This window comes from Schistocerca americana, chromosome 7 (assembly GCF_021461395.2).
Source record: "Schistocerca americana isolate TAMUIC-IGC-003095 chromosome 7, iqSchAmer2.1, whole genome shotgun sequence".
NCBI classification, from domain to species: domain Eukaryota; kingdom Metazoa; phylum Arthropoda; class Insecta; order Orthoptera; family Acrididae; genus Schistocerca; species Schistocerca americana.
In genome coordinates this window covers 134,175,695-134,193,426 of record NC_060125.1, presented here as the reverse complement: position 1 = coordinate 134,193,426, position 17,732 = coordinate 134,175,695, and the positions used below count along the sequence as shown (strand labels likewise).

Here is a 17,732-nt window from a genome sequence, read left to right as displayed (position 1 = left end):
TGCAAATTGTCTCTTTAGTGGACTTGTTACATCTTCTTAGGGTCCTACCAATGAAACGCAACCTTTGGCTCGCCTTCCCTACAATATTATCTATGTGGTCTTTCCAACTGAAGTTGTTCGTAATTTTAACACCCAGGTACTTAGTTGAATTGACAGCCTTGAGAATTGTACTATTTATCGAGTAATCGAGTTCCAACGGATTTCTTTTGGAACTCATGTGGATCACCTCACACGTTTCGTTATTTAGCGCCAACTGCCACCTGCCACACCAACAGCAATCTTTTCTAAATCGCTTTGCAACTGATAGTGGTCTTCGGATGACCTTACTAGACGGTAAATTACAACATCATCTGCGAACAACCTAAGAGAACTGCTCAGATTGTCACCCAGGTCATTTATATAGATCAGGAACAGCAGAGGTCCCAGGACGCTTCCCTGGGGAACACCTGATATCACTTCAGTTTTACTCGATGATTTGCCGTCTGTTACTACGAACTGCGACCTTCCTGACAGGAAATCACGAATCCAGTCGCACAACTGAGACGATACCCCACGAGCATAAATGTGTAATAATAATGACAAGTTAACTTGTGAACGTTATACAGGCATAACTTTATTGATTATAACCCAAATGATATTTTCCGTGGTGATGAATGAAAGGATAAAGAAGTGGGCTGAAAATATTCTCAGAGAATAACAACGTTGTTTTCGCCCGAATAGAGGCATTCCTGGCCAGTTTTTTGTTAACAGACAAATTATGGAGAAATTTTTATGAAGATGACATAGATCGACACTTATTTGTTGACTTTAAACGATATTTTGATAGAGTTAACAGGCCAGCATTGTATAAGACTCTTCAAGAATTGCGCGACTGTGACAAGCTAAGAATGTTGGTTTGGTTCACAATGAAGGACATATAGATAAAAGTAACAGGGAACAACAAAACGACGAATGGATTTAACTTTACAAAGTGGAAAGGAGTGATTATCGCTCAGCAGTTCTTTTTAACGTAGCACTGCATAGTCTGATACAAAAAATAGACAAGAGAGGAGCAATAATGATGAAATCCAGTTAGATACGTGCATTTGCAGATGATACTACAATTGTGGGAAGAGATGTAAATATCCTTAAAAAATTTACGAAATGATGAAAACAGAAGGAGTAAAAACTGGACTAACTGTAGACAAACACAAGACCAAATGCAGAGCAATGTCCAACTCTGAGGCTAGAAGAACACTATACGACCTGAAGGCCTCTAATAGATGTCTTAAAGCTGTCAGCTGCTTCCGTTATTCAGCTGTCCTCTTAAACAGCCATAATAGTATGAGACAATGCATTAGAGACAGAGAATACCAGCAACGAACAGAGCCTATTACGCAAACTTGCAGGTATTATAGAATTGTCTAATCACAAGATCGATCAAGCTGAGAGTATATTATTCCTTAGCCTGCCCAGTTAGCCGTGCGCTCTAACACACTGCTTTCCGGGCGGGAAGGCGTGCCGGTCCCCGGCACGAATCCGCCCGGCGGATTAGCGTCGAGGTCCGGTGTGCCGGCCAGTCTGTGGATGGTTTTTGAGGCGGTTTTCCATCTGCCTCGGCGTATTCGAGCTGGTTCGCCTTATTCTGCCTCAGTTGCACTATGTCGGCGATTGATGCGCAAATACCGTCTCCATGTACGTGTACACCATAATAATTCTACCACGCAAACATTGGGGCTAGACTCGTCGGGTGCGAGACGTTCCCGGGGGGGGGGGGGGGGTCCACTGGGGACCGAACCGCACAGTAACCCTGGGTTCGGTGTGGGGCGGCGGTGGGGTGAGTGGACTGCTGTAGCCTGTTGTTGTGTATTCATTTGTGCGACCAATAGGGTCAGAAATGTGGACGATGACTGAAGCAGATACGAACAAAATAAGGGCATTTTAAAGGAAAATCCTGCAAAAATTTATGGGTCTTTGAGAGGGGCGGAGGGTTGGAGAGTAAGGTACCACCGTGAAATGCAAGAGCTGTTAAAAGGGAAAGATTTTATTAAACCCCAAAGAATACGACACATGCACAGAATGAAAGATGATAGGACGTTCCAACGAGTAACGAGAGGTAGATTTACTGGCTGATCTTACCAAGATGGAGATCCGAGGATGGAAGAGAAAAGCAGAGAACAGAGACGCGTGGAAGCAGATTGTTGAGGAGGTCAAGGTCCATGAAGGGCTGTAGTGCAAAGAAGAGGAAGCAGTTAAAATTCACTAAATGAAGACTGTAACGTACGTCCTTTCGTTCGTTTTATGTTACAAAACGAGCGGCGAGTACGCTTCGGCGCCCTCCCGTACTTCATTAGTGAGAACGATAAGAAACAAGCGATAAGCGATTATTGGATGCACCGTGCCGCCATGCCCCGGCAGTGCAAACTTAAAAAAAAACATGGTACTGTAAATGAGAAAAACTGCATTACATAGAAGAGGCATGTCATACTGTGCAATTTATGACCACAGTTCGGAAAGTCTAACGTACCCGTAAATCATTTGGATTATGAAAATTTTCAGTTTCTCACGTGTACCACGTCTTAATACACAAAAGTGAAGCAACCAGAAGACATGATCGGACGCCAGTGAATCTTCGTACACGTGCACAAAATGGTTCAAATGGCTCTGAGCACTATGCGACTCAACTGCTGAGGTCATAAGTCGCCTAGAACTTAGAACTAATTAAACCTAACTAACCTAAGGACAGCACACAACACCCAGCCATCACGAGGCAGAGAAAATCCCTGACCCCGCCGGGAATCGAACCCGGGAACCCGGGCGTGGGAAGCGAGAACGCTACCGCACGACCACGAGATGCGGGCGTACACGTGCACACCATGGGCTGCTGTCTTACTAACTGAAGCTGTAATTCTTTGTGAACGTTGTTCGTGTTCAGTGTTGCTTCCAGGACTGGTAGGGTATATGAGGTGCGTGAAAAGCGTCAGCTGTTGAGTGATCACTCTGAAGTACAGGAGCCAGTGTTATCAGAACCTGACAGGGCTTCATTGTGGATCTGGTCGAATCGTGCAATGTCCAGATTTTTGGGGCAGATGGATATGAGAATGGCCCGATGTTGGACTGCATGGGATCGTTAGGGCAAGTGTAACCGTCACCAAGGTTCTGGTCGACCACATCTGCCTACCTCATTGAACGTCGCCACACAGCGCACAGAGCACACCGTAGCCCCTTCACGACACCTGCGCCTGCCGTCCGAAAACAAGCAGTGGAGCCCCTTCAACTTTGTGTGTCCTCCTGCACCGTTAGTCGGAGATAGTCCGCCCCGTAGGGTAGCGGTAGCGTTACCGCTTACCACGCAGGGGCCCCGGGTTCGATTATCTGCGGGGGACTGGATATTGTGTGTCCTTCATCATCATTGACTCGCAAGTCGCCGATGTGGGTCACCTAAAAAGGACTTTCAATACGGCGGCCGAACTCCCCCGAATGGGGCCTCCAGGCCAACAATGCCATACGATCATTTCCATTTCAGTCGAAGATAAACAGCAGCCGCACTAGGAAATTGCCCTGCCAGGTTTAGGCTGCCGTTAATACTACATGACGAACGACTGTGTTTGGAGATCTGCGGTGGCGGGGAAGGCTACGCATTGTGTTCAGCGATGAATCGCTGTTGTACACTACTGCAGATGACCATCATCAGCGAATTGTGGAGAGGCTCGGAGGTGTGGGCAGCCCTTGGATATGAGCTGAAGTTGCGGCTGGCAATGACTGACGGAGCTCTAACGACACCACAGTATGTCGCGAACATGCTAAATCCTCGCGTATTATCTCTCAAGTGACAGTATGGTAGTGGCTTTTTTCAACAGGACGACACTCGTCCACCCTTGGCACCTGTATCTACGAACTGCCTGCATATTGCTAAGGTACTCTCGTCATCAGTAAGACCCCCAGGTCTATCCTCATGTGTGGGCTCACCTCTGACGTCGACACCGTCCTAGCGTCCGTATCCAGGACATCAAGGACCAGTTAGAACAGTCGTGAGCAAGCTTGCATCAGCAAAATGATACACGGCTTATGACACATTTCGCAACCGAATCAGCGCGTGCTTCTTCACCAGAGAAAAGTGAGGTGGCGCAGTCGTTAACACACTGGACCCGTACTCGGAAGGACGACGGTTCAAATCCCCGTCTGCCCCTCCACATTTAGATCCAAAATCACAAATACCGAAATGGTTCCTTTGAAAAGGACATGGCCGATTTCCTTCGACATCCATTACGTATTATCATAAGGACATCACGCACATCCATGCCCGAGGCAGGATTCGAACCTGCGACCGTAGCAGTCGCGCGGTTCCAGACTCTAGCGCCTAGAACCGCTCGGCCACTCCAGCCGGCGACCGAGAGGGAATACGGTTTATTTCACAAGGAGGCCGCAAGGCAATCGGATTTTTGTAATTTTTTATATTTAAGGTACGTGAAATTCACAACTGAAATATCAATTCCTGAAATCTGGTCGATGCAGCTCTCAAAAATTCCGAAGAAAATCGACTTTGAAGTTTTAAGACCATGTTAAATACCTTTAAATTAAGTCGACTTTCTCGACCAGCAGCGTGACTGTGTGGTAGAACGGTCTTTTGCCACGTTTGGGTCCTTAGTTCGGTTCCCAGCTGACGCAAATTTTTAAACAGCGATGCATGTTATACTAACATTTCCGCGAAGCGTAAAATACATTAAGCTGGAAAAAATCAATAACGTTGAGACTAGTAATCGCTGGTTGGAAACTCGTTTCGATGATTATTTTTTGTTTCTTTTTCTTTTCAGTTCGGTTACCTACTTCATTTAAACATAAAATTAATCTAATATACGTTAATTAACAATATGTGTCATTTTTATGAAAAATGTGCGTCTTCTTATTGCTAATTACATATAGCATACAAAAATTCAGTATTCATTGCAAATATAAATCCTTAATTTGGACTCTTTTATGAAAGATTGTTTAAATTAAAAACAGAGCGGACTGAAGGGCCTAGAACCGCACAGCCACCACCATCGCAAGAATTCCTTACCTACCTTCTAACTAGGAAGGGAGCTCGTTGCAGAGAATGCAGTGTGTCGATGGTGTTCGCACACCCTATTATAAAACCACGTCCTGCCTTTTGCATTGTCCAGAACACCGCCATAAATAGCAGTGGCTTCAGTATAATGCTCTACTTTCAATAAAAGTGTCATTTCTTTTCGTATCACTGCCTATTTCTTTCAGTTACCTGCTCCACTACAATGTATCAGTCATTTCTCTATATGGCCCAAGTTTCATCGAGTTATGTTTCTTGGTAGTAACTTATCATGCGAAAGCTACTTTCCTCCAAAATTTTTGCACAGCAGTGTATATTATCGCTACATGACAGACAATTTTCCTGTGCATCTACATCTACATCTACATGGATACTCTGCAAATCACATTTCAGTGCCTGGCAGAGGGGTCATCGAACCACCTCCATTATTTCAATTCTCTATTATTCCAGTCTCCAATAGAGAGCGGAAAGAACGAACACCTATATCTTTCTGTACGAGCTCTGAATTCCCCTATTTTATCGTGGTGATCGTTTCTCCCCATGTAGGGATGCGTCAACAAAATATTTTCGCATTTGGAGGAGAAAGTTGGTGATTGGAATTTCGTGAGAAGATTCCGCCGCAACGAAATACGCCTTTGTTTTAATGATGTCCACCCCAAATCCTGTATCATTTCACTGACACTCTCTCCCCTATTTCGCGATAATACGAAACGTGCAGCCCTTCTTTGAACTTTTTCGATCTACTCATTCACTCCTAACTCCTAAGGATCCCACACCTCGCAGCAGTATTCTGAAAGAAGTTGGACAAGCGTAGTATAGGCAGTCTCCTTCGTAGATCTGTTACAATTTCCTACTGTTCTGCCAATAAAACACAGTCTTGGTTAGCCTTCCCCACAACATTTTCTGTGTGCTCCTTCCAATTTAAGTCGTTCATAATTGTAATTCCTATGTATTTAGTTGAATTTACGGCCTTTAGATTTGACTAATTTATCATGTAACCGAAGTTTAAAGGATTCCTTTTAGCAGTCATGTGGATGACATCATACTTTTCGTTTCCAGAATGAGATTTTCACTCTGCAGCGGAGTGTGCGCTGATATGAAACTTCCTGGCAGATTAAAACTGTGTGCCCGACCGAGACTCGAACTCGGGACCTATGCCTTTCGCGGGCAAGTGCTCTACCAACTGAGCTACCGAAGCACGACTCACGCCCGGTACTCACAGCTTTACTTCTGCCAGTACCTCGTCTTCTGCCTTCCAAACTTTACAGAAGCTCTCCTGCGAAACTTGCAGAACTAGCACTCCTGAAAGAAAGGATATTGCGGAGACATGGCTTAGCCACAGCCTGGGGGATGTTTCCAGAATGAGATTTTCACTCTGCAGCGGAGTGTGCGCTGATATGAAACTTCCTGGCAGATTAAAACTGTGTGCCCGACCGAGACTCGAACTCAGGACCTTTGCCTTTTGCGGGCAAGTGCTCTACCAACTTTTTTTTTTTTTTTTTTTTTTTTTTTTTTTTTTTTTTTTTTTCCTAATGAACCACTGCAGGAGCAGGACGACGGGTAGGGCAGGGGTCGACACCCGAAGCCTGGCCATCCCGCCGCCACGCCCAAGCAACGTGTTCGAGTTCGAGGATCGAAGGATCAGGAAGAGGATGGAGTGGGTTTGTCGATGTTGTTCTTTTTATTTATTTACTTATTTAATTTTTACAACATTTTTTTTTGTATTATAGATTTATTTTGTTTCATTACAAAGAAAGATCCTACAACTGCCGTAGCCGAGCGTCCGAGTCGTCTTCTCGCCTGTTGGGAGGGGTTCCCCCCTATTCCGTCCGTAGAGGATCAATATGCTCCAGGATTCGTCTTCATTTTCAGCGTCTCATACCCGGAACGCCCCAGTGAGCAGGAGGATCCGCAAATAATGAACCTAAATAATTTGCGAAACGAGTTCTGTACTTCGGGTGGCGGCTGAAAGCTGCATGTGTCGTCATCAATAGGGACCAAAAGTCGAGTGTGCCTTTGGGAGCATCGCAAAATATGTAGTGAACGGCCATGCCTTTTAGCCAGTTAACGGCGTTCGTTCTGGTTGATGGAAAGTATACGACGTCGGGGCGCAATACGTCATCAGGGGAGATAGACTCCGGCAATCGCCGCAAGAGTAATGCCAGCATGCGCTGCGTCAGTAGCCAGCACTCGCTGGTCGCGGCACACGTCAGACGGTGTGCATCCGAGTCAGCGACTGAGCATGTCGGACACAAGGGGTCGTCCGTCAGATGTATGGAATGTAACCTCTGCCGAGTAGCGAACTTCCCATTCACAACTACGTACCACAATGAACGCACCGTCGTAGGTAGAAAAGGCGTGTGTACCGCTCGCCACACCGTGTTCCAGGCAACTTCAGGGTGTCTGTGGGTGACCGTATTTACAGGTTGCCGCTGCTGATAGAGGCGATAATAGTCTTTTGTGCTGGACTTCCGTGTCGTCGGAAGTTCTGAACGTAAGTAGCTGAAGTCAATAAAGAAGTCTCTGATGTGGGTGAGTGCCGGTGAAATGTGTCCTACAGAAACCGGGGGATGCAGAGAGTGTGGTGCCACTTCCGCTATAAGGGTGCCCGTCAGAGTGGCGTGGGCAGAGGTCCACGTGCGACGCATAGTGTTGAGATAAAGCGATCGCGCACGGTTATATACGTGAATTAAACCGATACCGCGTGCCCGCTGCGGCAGTGTCAGGGTGGCGTATCGGACTTTAAAAACCAGACCGGTGCTTACGAAATGTCCATATGCTGCTTGAAATCTGTCGGCCATCGTAGCTGTCAAGGGAAGGATATGCGCAAAATAGTTCAGTTTTGAGACAAGATAGGTGTTGACATAACGTGTTCTGAGGAGCATATCCAAGCGACGCAGTTTGTTGTCCTGCAGCAGAGCACGTGTCTGGTGTAGGAGCCGGCGGTACGTAGCCGCCGCCGTGCGGCGGACATTGCTATAGAATTGCACTCCTAAACACTTGAGTACGGGCACCTTGTCAAAGGGCACCGCCGTTGTGTGGGAAATCCCCCCTCCGACATCCATGTATTTTGTCTTCTTCACGTTGATGACGCTCCCAGCGACCGCCCCGTACTGGCGTAGCCACTGTAGCGCCATATGCATTTCATCCTCTGATCTGGCCAGGAACACCACGTCATCGGCGAATGCACCACAACAAAAGGTCACGTCCCGCAAGGAGATACCAGTTAATCGCTGCCGTAGACCATGTAAAGCTGGTTCAAGTGCTGCAGCAAATAATATGCCCGACAGGGGGCACCCTTGTCGCACTGACCGTCCAACAACAATGTGACCAGACTGATAACCGTTGACCATCATGCGGGAGCGCGCTCCGTGGACCAGTCGAAGGACCACCTGTGCAGACTCCGGAGAGAGGCCCATGCGATGCAAAACTGCGCGTAAGAAGCCGTGATCGACGCGGTCGAATGCGTGGTCAAAATCTACGGCGACAAGGGCGCTTCGTATTTTGCAGGCCGCCGTCAAAGCAATGACGTCGCGGTATGCTCCTAACGCCGTATGAATGTTGCTGACACCACCTAAACATGTCTGATCGGTGTGGATGGCTTTCCCGATAGCGGTGTGGAGACGCGCGCGGAGGATACGGGCGAAGATCTTGTAGTCGTTGTTGAGGAGTGTGAGTGGGCGAAAATCCTGCCACCTACAACCATCATTCGGTTTCGGAACTGGGATCAAGATGCCTTCTGTGAATTCTGTGGGGACAGTGAAATCAGGGCGGATCAGGTCTTGAAACATTTGGAGCCACTTGTCACCCATAAGGTGACTTGTTCGGTGCTCCACATGCCAAGGCCGATGTCAGCTCGTCGGGTGTAATGGGCAACAGCAGACTATCATCGGGTGCCACGTCCCGAGGGGCGGGAAAATCGTGCAACAGCCCGTCATAATCACGTACATTCCGCGGATCTTCCATGTACAAGGTCCCATAGTGTCTGGCGAACGTGTGCGCGATGTCCGCTTGTGTCACTGCGCGCCCGCCGTCCTCCGTGTTTACCGCCGTAATGAGCTGACGTTTGCGGTGGCGCCTCTCGCGCACAATGTGATACACTGACGCTGTTTCGTTGGGGATACAGTCTTGCACTCGCGCACGGATGCGGACACCGTCTAGCTGCTCTGTCCTGATGCGAAGTAGACGAGCTTTGATGCGTTGTACGGACATCTGACGTTCGGGAGACGGCGGTTGCGTCGCCAGCTCACGTAACGCTGTATAGTAAAATTCCGATGTTGCCCTTTGCCAGTTCGATCTGTCACGCCCGTAGGCCATCAAGGTCTTTCGGAGGGCAGGTTTGACACATCCCAGCCACCACAGCAACGTGGAAGCATACATAGGCAAGCGCCTGATACATCGACGCCACGTGTCAGTGACTGCTCGCCGACACGCTTCCTCGCGAAGGAGGGAGACGTTCAGCGTCCACGGGCCCCTGCTGCGTCTTGTGAGTTGTCGGGGCAAGGTGACAGTGCAGATGTACGCGAGATGGTCCGTGAAGGCCGTCGGCCAGAGTTCTGCATCACGGGTTGCTGTGCGGAGGGCACGCGAGACGTATATCCGGTCCAGACGACTGGCAGAATGGCTGGTAAAGTGCGTATATCCACTCTGGGTCCCATGATGCAAGAGCCATGTATCGTGGAGCGCGAGGTCACGTATCAATGCTTGTAGAGCGGGGCATGGGACGTAATGCGGTATCTGGTCCTCGGGCCGCAGAACACTGTTAAAATCGCCGCCCACTATGTAATGGTCCATATTTCCTTGCAAAAGTGGGGCCAATTCCTCCGAATAGAAGACATGCCTGTCACCACGGTGCGAATTACCGGAGGGAGCGTAGACGTTAATGAGGCGCACTGCGCCAAGTGTGAGTGCGATGCCTCGCCCGTTCGGCAAGTACGTCGCGTCCGTCGCGTCTATGCCATCTCGGAGAAGGATGGCCGTTCCTCCTGCGCCATCACCTACGGGTAGGCTGTACGTGGTGTAGCCATATAGGTCTAAACACAGCTCGGGACGGACCTCCTGAAGAAGGGCAATGTCCAAGTCTGCCGCTCTGATCATGTCGTGTAACATGCGGGTCTTGACAGTGGAGTGGACACCATTTACGTTGACTGTTCCCACACGGTATGACTGAGACATATCAAGAGGCGGAGGCAGTGTGCCGGTGCAATCCCACAGTGATTTCACACACCACACAGCCATCCACCTGCATGCTGTGCATTACTGTGCCGTAGGAGTCCCTGACTGGCAGAGCCCTCCGGGCTCATTGTCAGCCATGGGCTCTGGTGGAGATATCGATGTTTGCTGTGCATCATCTGCCTCCATATCGTCTGCCCAATCACCAAGAGACGATTGTGATGTCATTGGGGGCTGGACGCTTTCACAGGAGCCCACATTTTGGGAGTCGACGCAGTGCGCCTCGTTTTCTGGGCCACCAGATTTAGGAGAGTGTTCCTTGTCTTCAGGCACCTTCTGGTGAATGATGCCACTGGAGTCCGTTGCAATTGTGGGCGAGTCAACGAAGTCGATGTCTTCCGCCGGCTTCACATTCCTGTCCTGTTCGTCAGCTGACAATCGCCTCTTCTTGTGTCGCTTGGGTGATTTTTGCTTTCGCGTCCGAGATTCGACATCCACTGGAGGGCGGGGCTCGACACAGTCTCGGTCGCTAGGAACCCCTGTGTCTGATCCCGACAGTGACGGTGGCTGGGTGCCCACGACGCTGCGGTGGGCGGAGGCTGTAGGAACCTCTGCACCGTTGGGCTGCGGCGTCGTCGACGGCGCTGACTCTCCAACGGAGCTGGCAGCGGCTTGAGGAGGTAGCAGGTTTTGATCATCCATCACATCATGTCGTGCCGCCTCCACATATGTTAGCGGGAGAGAGGTCATAGTGGATCGTTGGGGAAGTTCATTGCGGGGCACCTGAACGAGGCGGCGCTGCAGACACTCAGTTCTAACATGGCCCTCCTGGCCGCAGCCCGAGCAGGTCCTCGGTTGTCCATCATATATAACAATTGCGCGGCAGCCACCAACGAAAACACACGATGGAACGTGCTTCTTAAGTTCTATGCGCACTTGTCGTACCCCGTTAAGGACAGGGTACGTTTCGAATGTGTTCCATTTCTCCTCTGTGTGGCTCAGAACTGTGCCGTATGGCCGCAGCGCATCAACGACTAGGTTGGCAGGGACTTCGAACGGTAGTTCAAAGACGCGCACGGTACGCACCCCCAGACCAGCATGGTCAACTCCTACCACGCTCACGTTACCGTCTGCGTGACAGAAGCGAAAGCCGTTTGCAGATCGTTGGAGTAATCTGTCGCAGGCCGCTTCGTCAATCAGTTTGAGGTACACTGTGCTGGTTACAATAGACAGATGAATTCCTATCAGTTCTTGTGGTTCTATGTGCATGATGTCTCGTAGAAACCGTTCAATTTCATGGGCCTTCGGTCTCGTGTACGATGCGTTGAACGTTAGTTTGATTGTAGCTTTTCGATATGAGAACGCCATGTCGGGTCGGTACAGGTACTATACGGCAAGACAACGACGCGACCGCGCGCTAGCGGGTAAACAACAACACCTGCGGAGCACTGCCCGGCGCGCCGAGCCCGTCCGCACGGTAACACGGCTGAAAGCCGACTGCCAACTGAGCTACCGAAGCATGACTCACGCCCGGTACTCACAGCTTTACTTCTGCCAGTTTTAATCTGCCAGGAACTTTCATACTTTTCGTTATTTAGGCTCAATTGCCAATTTTTGCACCATACAGATATCTTTTCTAAATCGTCTTGCAACTTCTTTTGATCTTCTGATGACTTTGCTAGTTGATAAACGACAGCGCCAACTGCAAACAAATTAACACGGCTGCTCAAATTGTCTTCCAAATCTTTTATACAGACAAGGAACAGCAAACGGCCTATATAACACTACCGTGGGGAACGCCAGAAATCACTTCTGTTTTACTTGATGACTTCCCGTCAGTTACTACGAATTGTGACCTCTCTGACAGGAAATCATGAATCCAGTCACATAACTGAGACAATATTCCATAAGCACGCAATTTTACTACAAGCAGCTTGTGTGGTACAGTGTCAAAAGCGTTCCAGAAATCCAAAAATGTGGAATCAATTTGAAATCCCTTGTCAATAGCACTAAACACTTCATGAGAGTAAATAGCTAATTCTGTTTTACAAGAACTATGTTTTATAAATCCGTGCGAATGTGTGTCAATAGACCGTTTTCTTCGAGGTAATTCATAACGTTCGAACACAATATATGCTCCAAAATCCTGCTGCATATCGATGTTAATGATATGGGCCTGTAATTTAGTGGATTACTGCTACTTCCTTTCTTGAATATTGGTGTGACCTGTGCAACTTTCCAGTCTTTGGATACGGATGTTTCGTGGAGCGAACGGTTGTATGTAATTGTTAAGTATGGAGCTACTGCATCAGCATACTCCGAAAGGAACCTAGTTGGTATACAGTCTGGACCAGGAGAGTTGCTTTTATTAACTGACCTAAATGCTTCACTACTCCGAGGATATCTGCTTCTACATTACTCATGTTGGCAGCTGTTCTTGATTCGAATTCTGGAATCATTACTTCTTTTGTGAAGGCATCTCGGAAGGCTGTGTTTAGTATGCTTTGGCAGCACTGTCTTCGATAGTATCTCCATTGCTATCCTGCAGAGAAGCCATTGATTGTGTCAAGCCGCTAGCATACTTTGCATACGACCAGAATCTTTTGGGGTTTTCTGCCAGCTTTCGAGACAAAGTTTCGTTGTGGAAAGTATTACAACCATCTGGCACTCAAGTCCGCGCTAAATTTCGAGCTTCTGTAAAACGCTGAAGAATGGAAGATTGGGGTGAAGAGAGGAACATTAGTGTCTGACTGTCCTTCGACGACGGGGTCATTAGGGACAGTGCACACACTCGGATTGGGGAAGGGGGGAGGAAGGACGGCTGTGTCCTTTCAAAAGGACCACCACGGCATCTTCCTAAGTGCTTCTGGAAAATGACGGGAAACCTTAACCTACAGAATCGGATTTTCAACTGCCTTCCCCCGGAATACTAGTTATTGTCTTATGCCTACGCTTCCTGACTCCATACATTCGCAGATGTTGCGGAAGATATGATACAAGTCGGTCACTAACAGAACAGTTATTCTTCCTTGGAATCACCTACCTTATGACTGCTTTGATGCGGCCCGCCACGAATTCGTTCCTTGTTCCAAAATCTTCACTTCACCCCAGCACTTGTTCCCTGTGTTCTCAATTGTTTGTTGCATAATTTCCAATCTCTGTCTTCCCCTACAGCTTCTTCCAACTACAGCTTCCTCTAAAGCCACGGAAGTTATTCCCTGACGTTTTAACACATACCCTATCTTCCTGTCCGTTCCTGTTGTGAGTGTTTTCCATATGTTCCTTTCTTCGCCTCAGTCCACCTAATTTTCAATCACATCTAAAATGCTTCGATTCTCTTCTTTTCTGATCTTCCCTAAATCCATGTTTCATTACCATACAATGTTGTGCTCCAGAACTTCATACTCAGAGATTTCTTCCTCGAATTAAGGTTTGTGTTTGATACTAGCAGACGTGTCTTTGCCTATACTGATCTGCTTTTTATGTACTCCCTGCATCGTCCATCGTCCGTCATCTATTTTGCTTCCAGAGTAGCAGAACTCCGCAATTTCATTTACTGTGCGATCGTCAATTTTTATGTTAAGTTTACAGCTAATCTCATAATTGCAACTCTTCATTACTTTCATCTTTGTTCGATTTAATCTGAATCCATATACTATACTCATTAGGATCAGATTATTCGTCCCATTCAACAGATCCTGTAATTCATCTGCACTTTCACTGAGGAATAGCAATGTCCTCAGAGAGTCTTATCACTGATATCCTTTCACTCTGAATTTTAGTGTCACGCTTGAATCTTTCTTTCATTTCCGTTATTGCTTCTTCGACGTACAGTTTGAACAGTAGGGGCGCCAGACTGCATCCCTGTCTTAAACCCTTTTTATACCGAGCCCTTCGTTCTTGGTCTTCTATAGTAGTATACGTTACTCATCAGTATCTCTAGTCTAATGTACCCTGTTACTAACTAAAGTTTTTCTGGAACTTGCAATCATTAGCGACTGAAAAAATGCAATGTGTGAAACAGGATTCTGTCATCTGAGTATCTTACTTACCGCGTGCTGTACTTAGAACTTTGAATTCACCCTTGGTTGCATTTGCGTGCAGGCAAAGGCGAGAACATCTGGGACCACCTCCTGCACACACGTCCCAACTTCACAGAGGACGGCAGGAATGCGGACGTCGCCGACGATTCTTACCACAAATACAAGGAGGACATCGCAGCGCTGGCCAGCATGGGTGTAAGTACACCGACGAGGTCACCTCAGGGTGCTGGTTCCCCCCATTTTCCGCTATCATGAATTTTTTGATCTTAGCAAAGAAATGTTTCAAAAACCGAGATATTTCGCTAAGGTACATGAAATGCATTGAACAGTGTAGAAGTTGCCAATGTCGTTCAACCTGCTCTTTGGGGAATGTGAAGACGATAAGGAAGTGATAGAAACTGATGAACTGTTGAAATAAGGATTTCTTGACGACATAGCGGCCAGTGAGCGTAACAAAAACAAACTGCAGAAAACGTTGGCGAGGATGGATTAGATCTTGAAAGAGAAGGAAACAATAAAAATTATTACAAAGGGGACCGAAATTATAGTATACAACCACTAATATATATCAGTATGTATCAGAGTTAATTATATATTTCTGAGACAACTGAATACACTTAACAAATTAGAAAGTAGAATCACAGCAGATGGCAAAACATCAGCCGACGTATCGAGCTGGATTCCACAGAAAAAGGCTGCCTAGTACAAGAAACAGGCACTGTTTATTTAGAGACAAATAGAGATTTGTCTATAGTGTGGTACCGTGTGGCTCCGAAACTTGGGCAATTGGTGCATGCGACTTGAGACGTCTGGAGACATTTATAACATGGTAATAAAGGTGGATGTGAAAGATCTCGCGGACGGTGAAGCCAGAAATGAAGAAATTCTTAAGAGAATAGGTGGAACAAGATTTCTGTTACTAGCAGCACGGAAGAGAAGAGCTAAGTTAATTGGCCACCTCAGCCGACATATTAGTTTGTTAGCTAATTTAATGCAAGGAATGATTCAGGGCAAAAGAAGACGAGGAGGATCTAGACTGCTGTATTCTAGACAGATGAGATATGGTCTCGGAGCAGACTCGTACGAGGAAACGCAGGAGAGGAACAGGGAACAGAGATGAATGGAGAAGGACTTTTGCTGCCAAGCAGTCTTCGGATTGATACTTAAGAAGAAGCGTATGAATGAAATGAAGATCAAAGCAACAGAATTGTGTGTAGTATTTCTCTGTGTAATAATCACAAAGCTTATCATTCGTGTTCCTGATAACCATAGCTAGCACAGAAATGCATTTAATGAGGTTTGTTTCCAATAAACGCATCCTATCAGATTTATATTCTGTTTCTTTGAATGACTATCTATTTGGGTAGACAGTGCCCTACAAACCTTTTTGGAGGAAAGTCATAAGTTTTGTAAGTTATTTGCATTTTTAAACCTATTTCGTCAGCCGATGACATTTTGAGAGTTTCATGTTTATATAGTAAAATATGTTTTATAACAGATACCAACGTTTCAATATAGCTGTTGGCATCTTTTATAAAACGTATTTCATTTAAACTTCTGAAATAGCATTCACACTTATTTTACAGTTATTCAAATAATCATTTTCATCATTTCAGAGTCCTTCCTGAAACGAAATCCTCCAACTAAGTTTGTGTAGCGAGATAGTGAAATTTCTATGACATAAATCCACCTTCCTGTGCATCATCTGTATCTCAGGAATTTTAAGGAGTTGAATTAATTAGGAATTAAATAATATCATTTAACCTTTTGCTTCCCAGTGACATAAAAACATATATCATGTTTAAATATTTCAGGAAAGTACCCTTTCTTATCACAGAAAGCAACGAATATCAGAAGAAATTCGACAAGGTAAACAGCCAATTGTTTTAAGGAGGTAGTTTCATTTTGGAACCACAAGGACAAACAGTTTTCAACTACTCATCTTTTTATGTGATATATTTGAAAGGAAATTCGCATTTTCCCCTAGATACAATCCCACAACTCGAAAAGTCAGTGTTTTTTTCCCCCTTTATTGAGATTCGATTCCCCCCCCAAAGTGGCGGGCTGGCAACAGCTTAGTATGCCGCTCTTCAGCCTACAGAATTTTTTATAAAAATGAAGATAATAAATAATAAAAGCAGGCGATAAAATCGGTGACATAAATGGTAAAATGGCGGGAAATTGTGGATCTTAAAACATAAAACAAAGGGTTGGCGATGCTAATGAAATACACAGGAAGCAGACAGGTAAAATAATAGACAGACAACAATTAAAAACACGGCGACAGTCTGGTTTCTGTTCGCAAGAGAGATAAAAATCATGCCCAGCGACAGCATGATTTCTGTTCACAACACTTTGGAAAAGACGCACAACACTGAACACTGACTTAAAACACTGCACAAAAATGTTGACACAAAGATAACACACCACAGCCGAGGAAAGACGGGGGGGAACCTGGACAGATGATGGCAAAGGAAAAGGGGAAAGAGAGGAAAAACGAAGTGGGAGGGAGTGGGGAAGGACCCAACGGAGGATGAGGACTGATAAGAGGGGGGAGGGAGGCTGGGCAGACGCGAGAGGGAGTGGGGAAAGGCAGAGGAGGGGGGGGAGAAGGGAGGCAGAGAGAGGGTAGGTGGGGGAAAAACAGGATGGAAGGGGGGAGAGGGAGCCCAGGAAAAGGACAGAGGAAGGGAGAGGCAGGTGAGGATCAGAGTTGATAGGAGGGATAAATGGAAGGAGAGAGTGCATCATCTGGGAGGGGGAGTTGATGCTAGCCAAACTGGGAAAGGAGATGAAGGGTGTAGAGATGGAGGGTAGGGGGGACACAACAGTGAAGGTGCAGCAGAGGGCGGGGCTTGGAGAAGAGAGGAGCAACCGGGGATGAGGGGGATCAAGGCGGTGGGAGGTGTAGACTATGCGGATATGTTCGAGGAATAGGAGCAGATGGGGGAAAGGAATCAGGTCGTAGAGGATCCACGTGGGGAATGGGAGGCATATACAGAAGGCGAGGTGGAGTGCATGGCGCTTGAGGATCTGGAGGGACATAAAAGGGGGGGGGGGGGTGGCAGATGTCCAGGTGGGACTAACATAACAGAGGATGGGACAGATTAAGGAAAGGTAGAGGGGTTCAACCCCCATGTCCAGCCAGAGACGAGTTTGAGGAGTTGGAGACAGTTGCGGAGATTGGATTGGATAGAGCGGAGATGAGGGATCCAGGTGAGGTGACGGTCAATGATGAGGCCAAGGTAGGTGAGGGAGGGGTAGAGGTAGATAGGACAGTCGCAGATGATGAGGGAGAGATCGAGGAGCCGGGAGGAGCGAGTGGTATGACCTACGATGACTGCCTGGGTCTCGGAAGGATTGATTTTCAGGAGCTACTGGTTACAGCATGTGGCAAGAAGGTGAAGGTGAGTCTGGAAAAGGCGTTGGGACCGTTGGAGGGTAGAAGCGAGGGCAAGGAATGCTGTGTCATC

General features: G+C 47.1%; 1 protein-coding gene across 1 annotated transcript in view; it reads left to right on the top strand.

Moving 5' to 3' along the window:
• The window catches only part of LOC124622195 (myrosinase 1-like), a 224,212-nt gene that overhangs the window by 32,959 nt on the left and 173,521 nt on the right, over positions 1–17,732 (top strand). Inside the window, exon 3 of the mRNA XM_047147846.1 lies at positions 14,321–14,454. Coding sequence (XP_047003802.1) covers positions 14,321–14,454 — 134 coding nt within the window. The remainder of the gene's footprint in view (positions 1–14,320; positions 14,455–17,732) is intronic.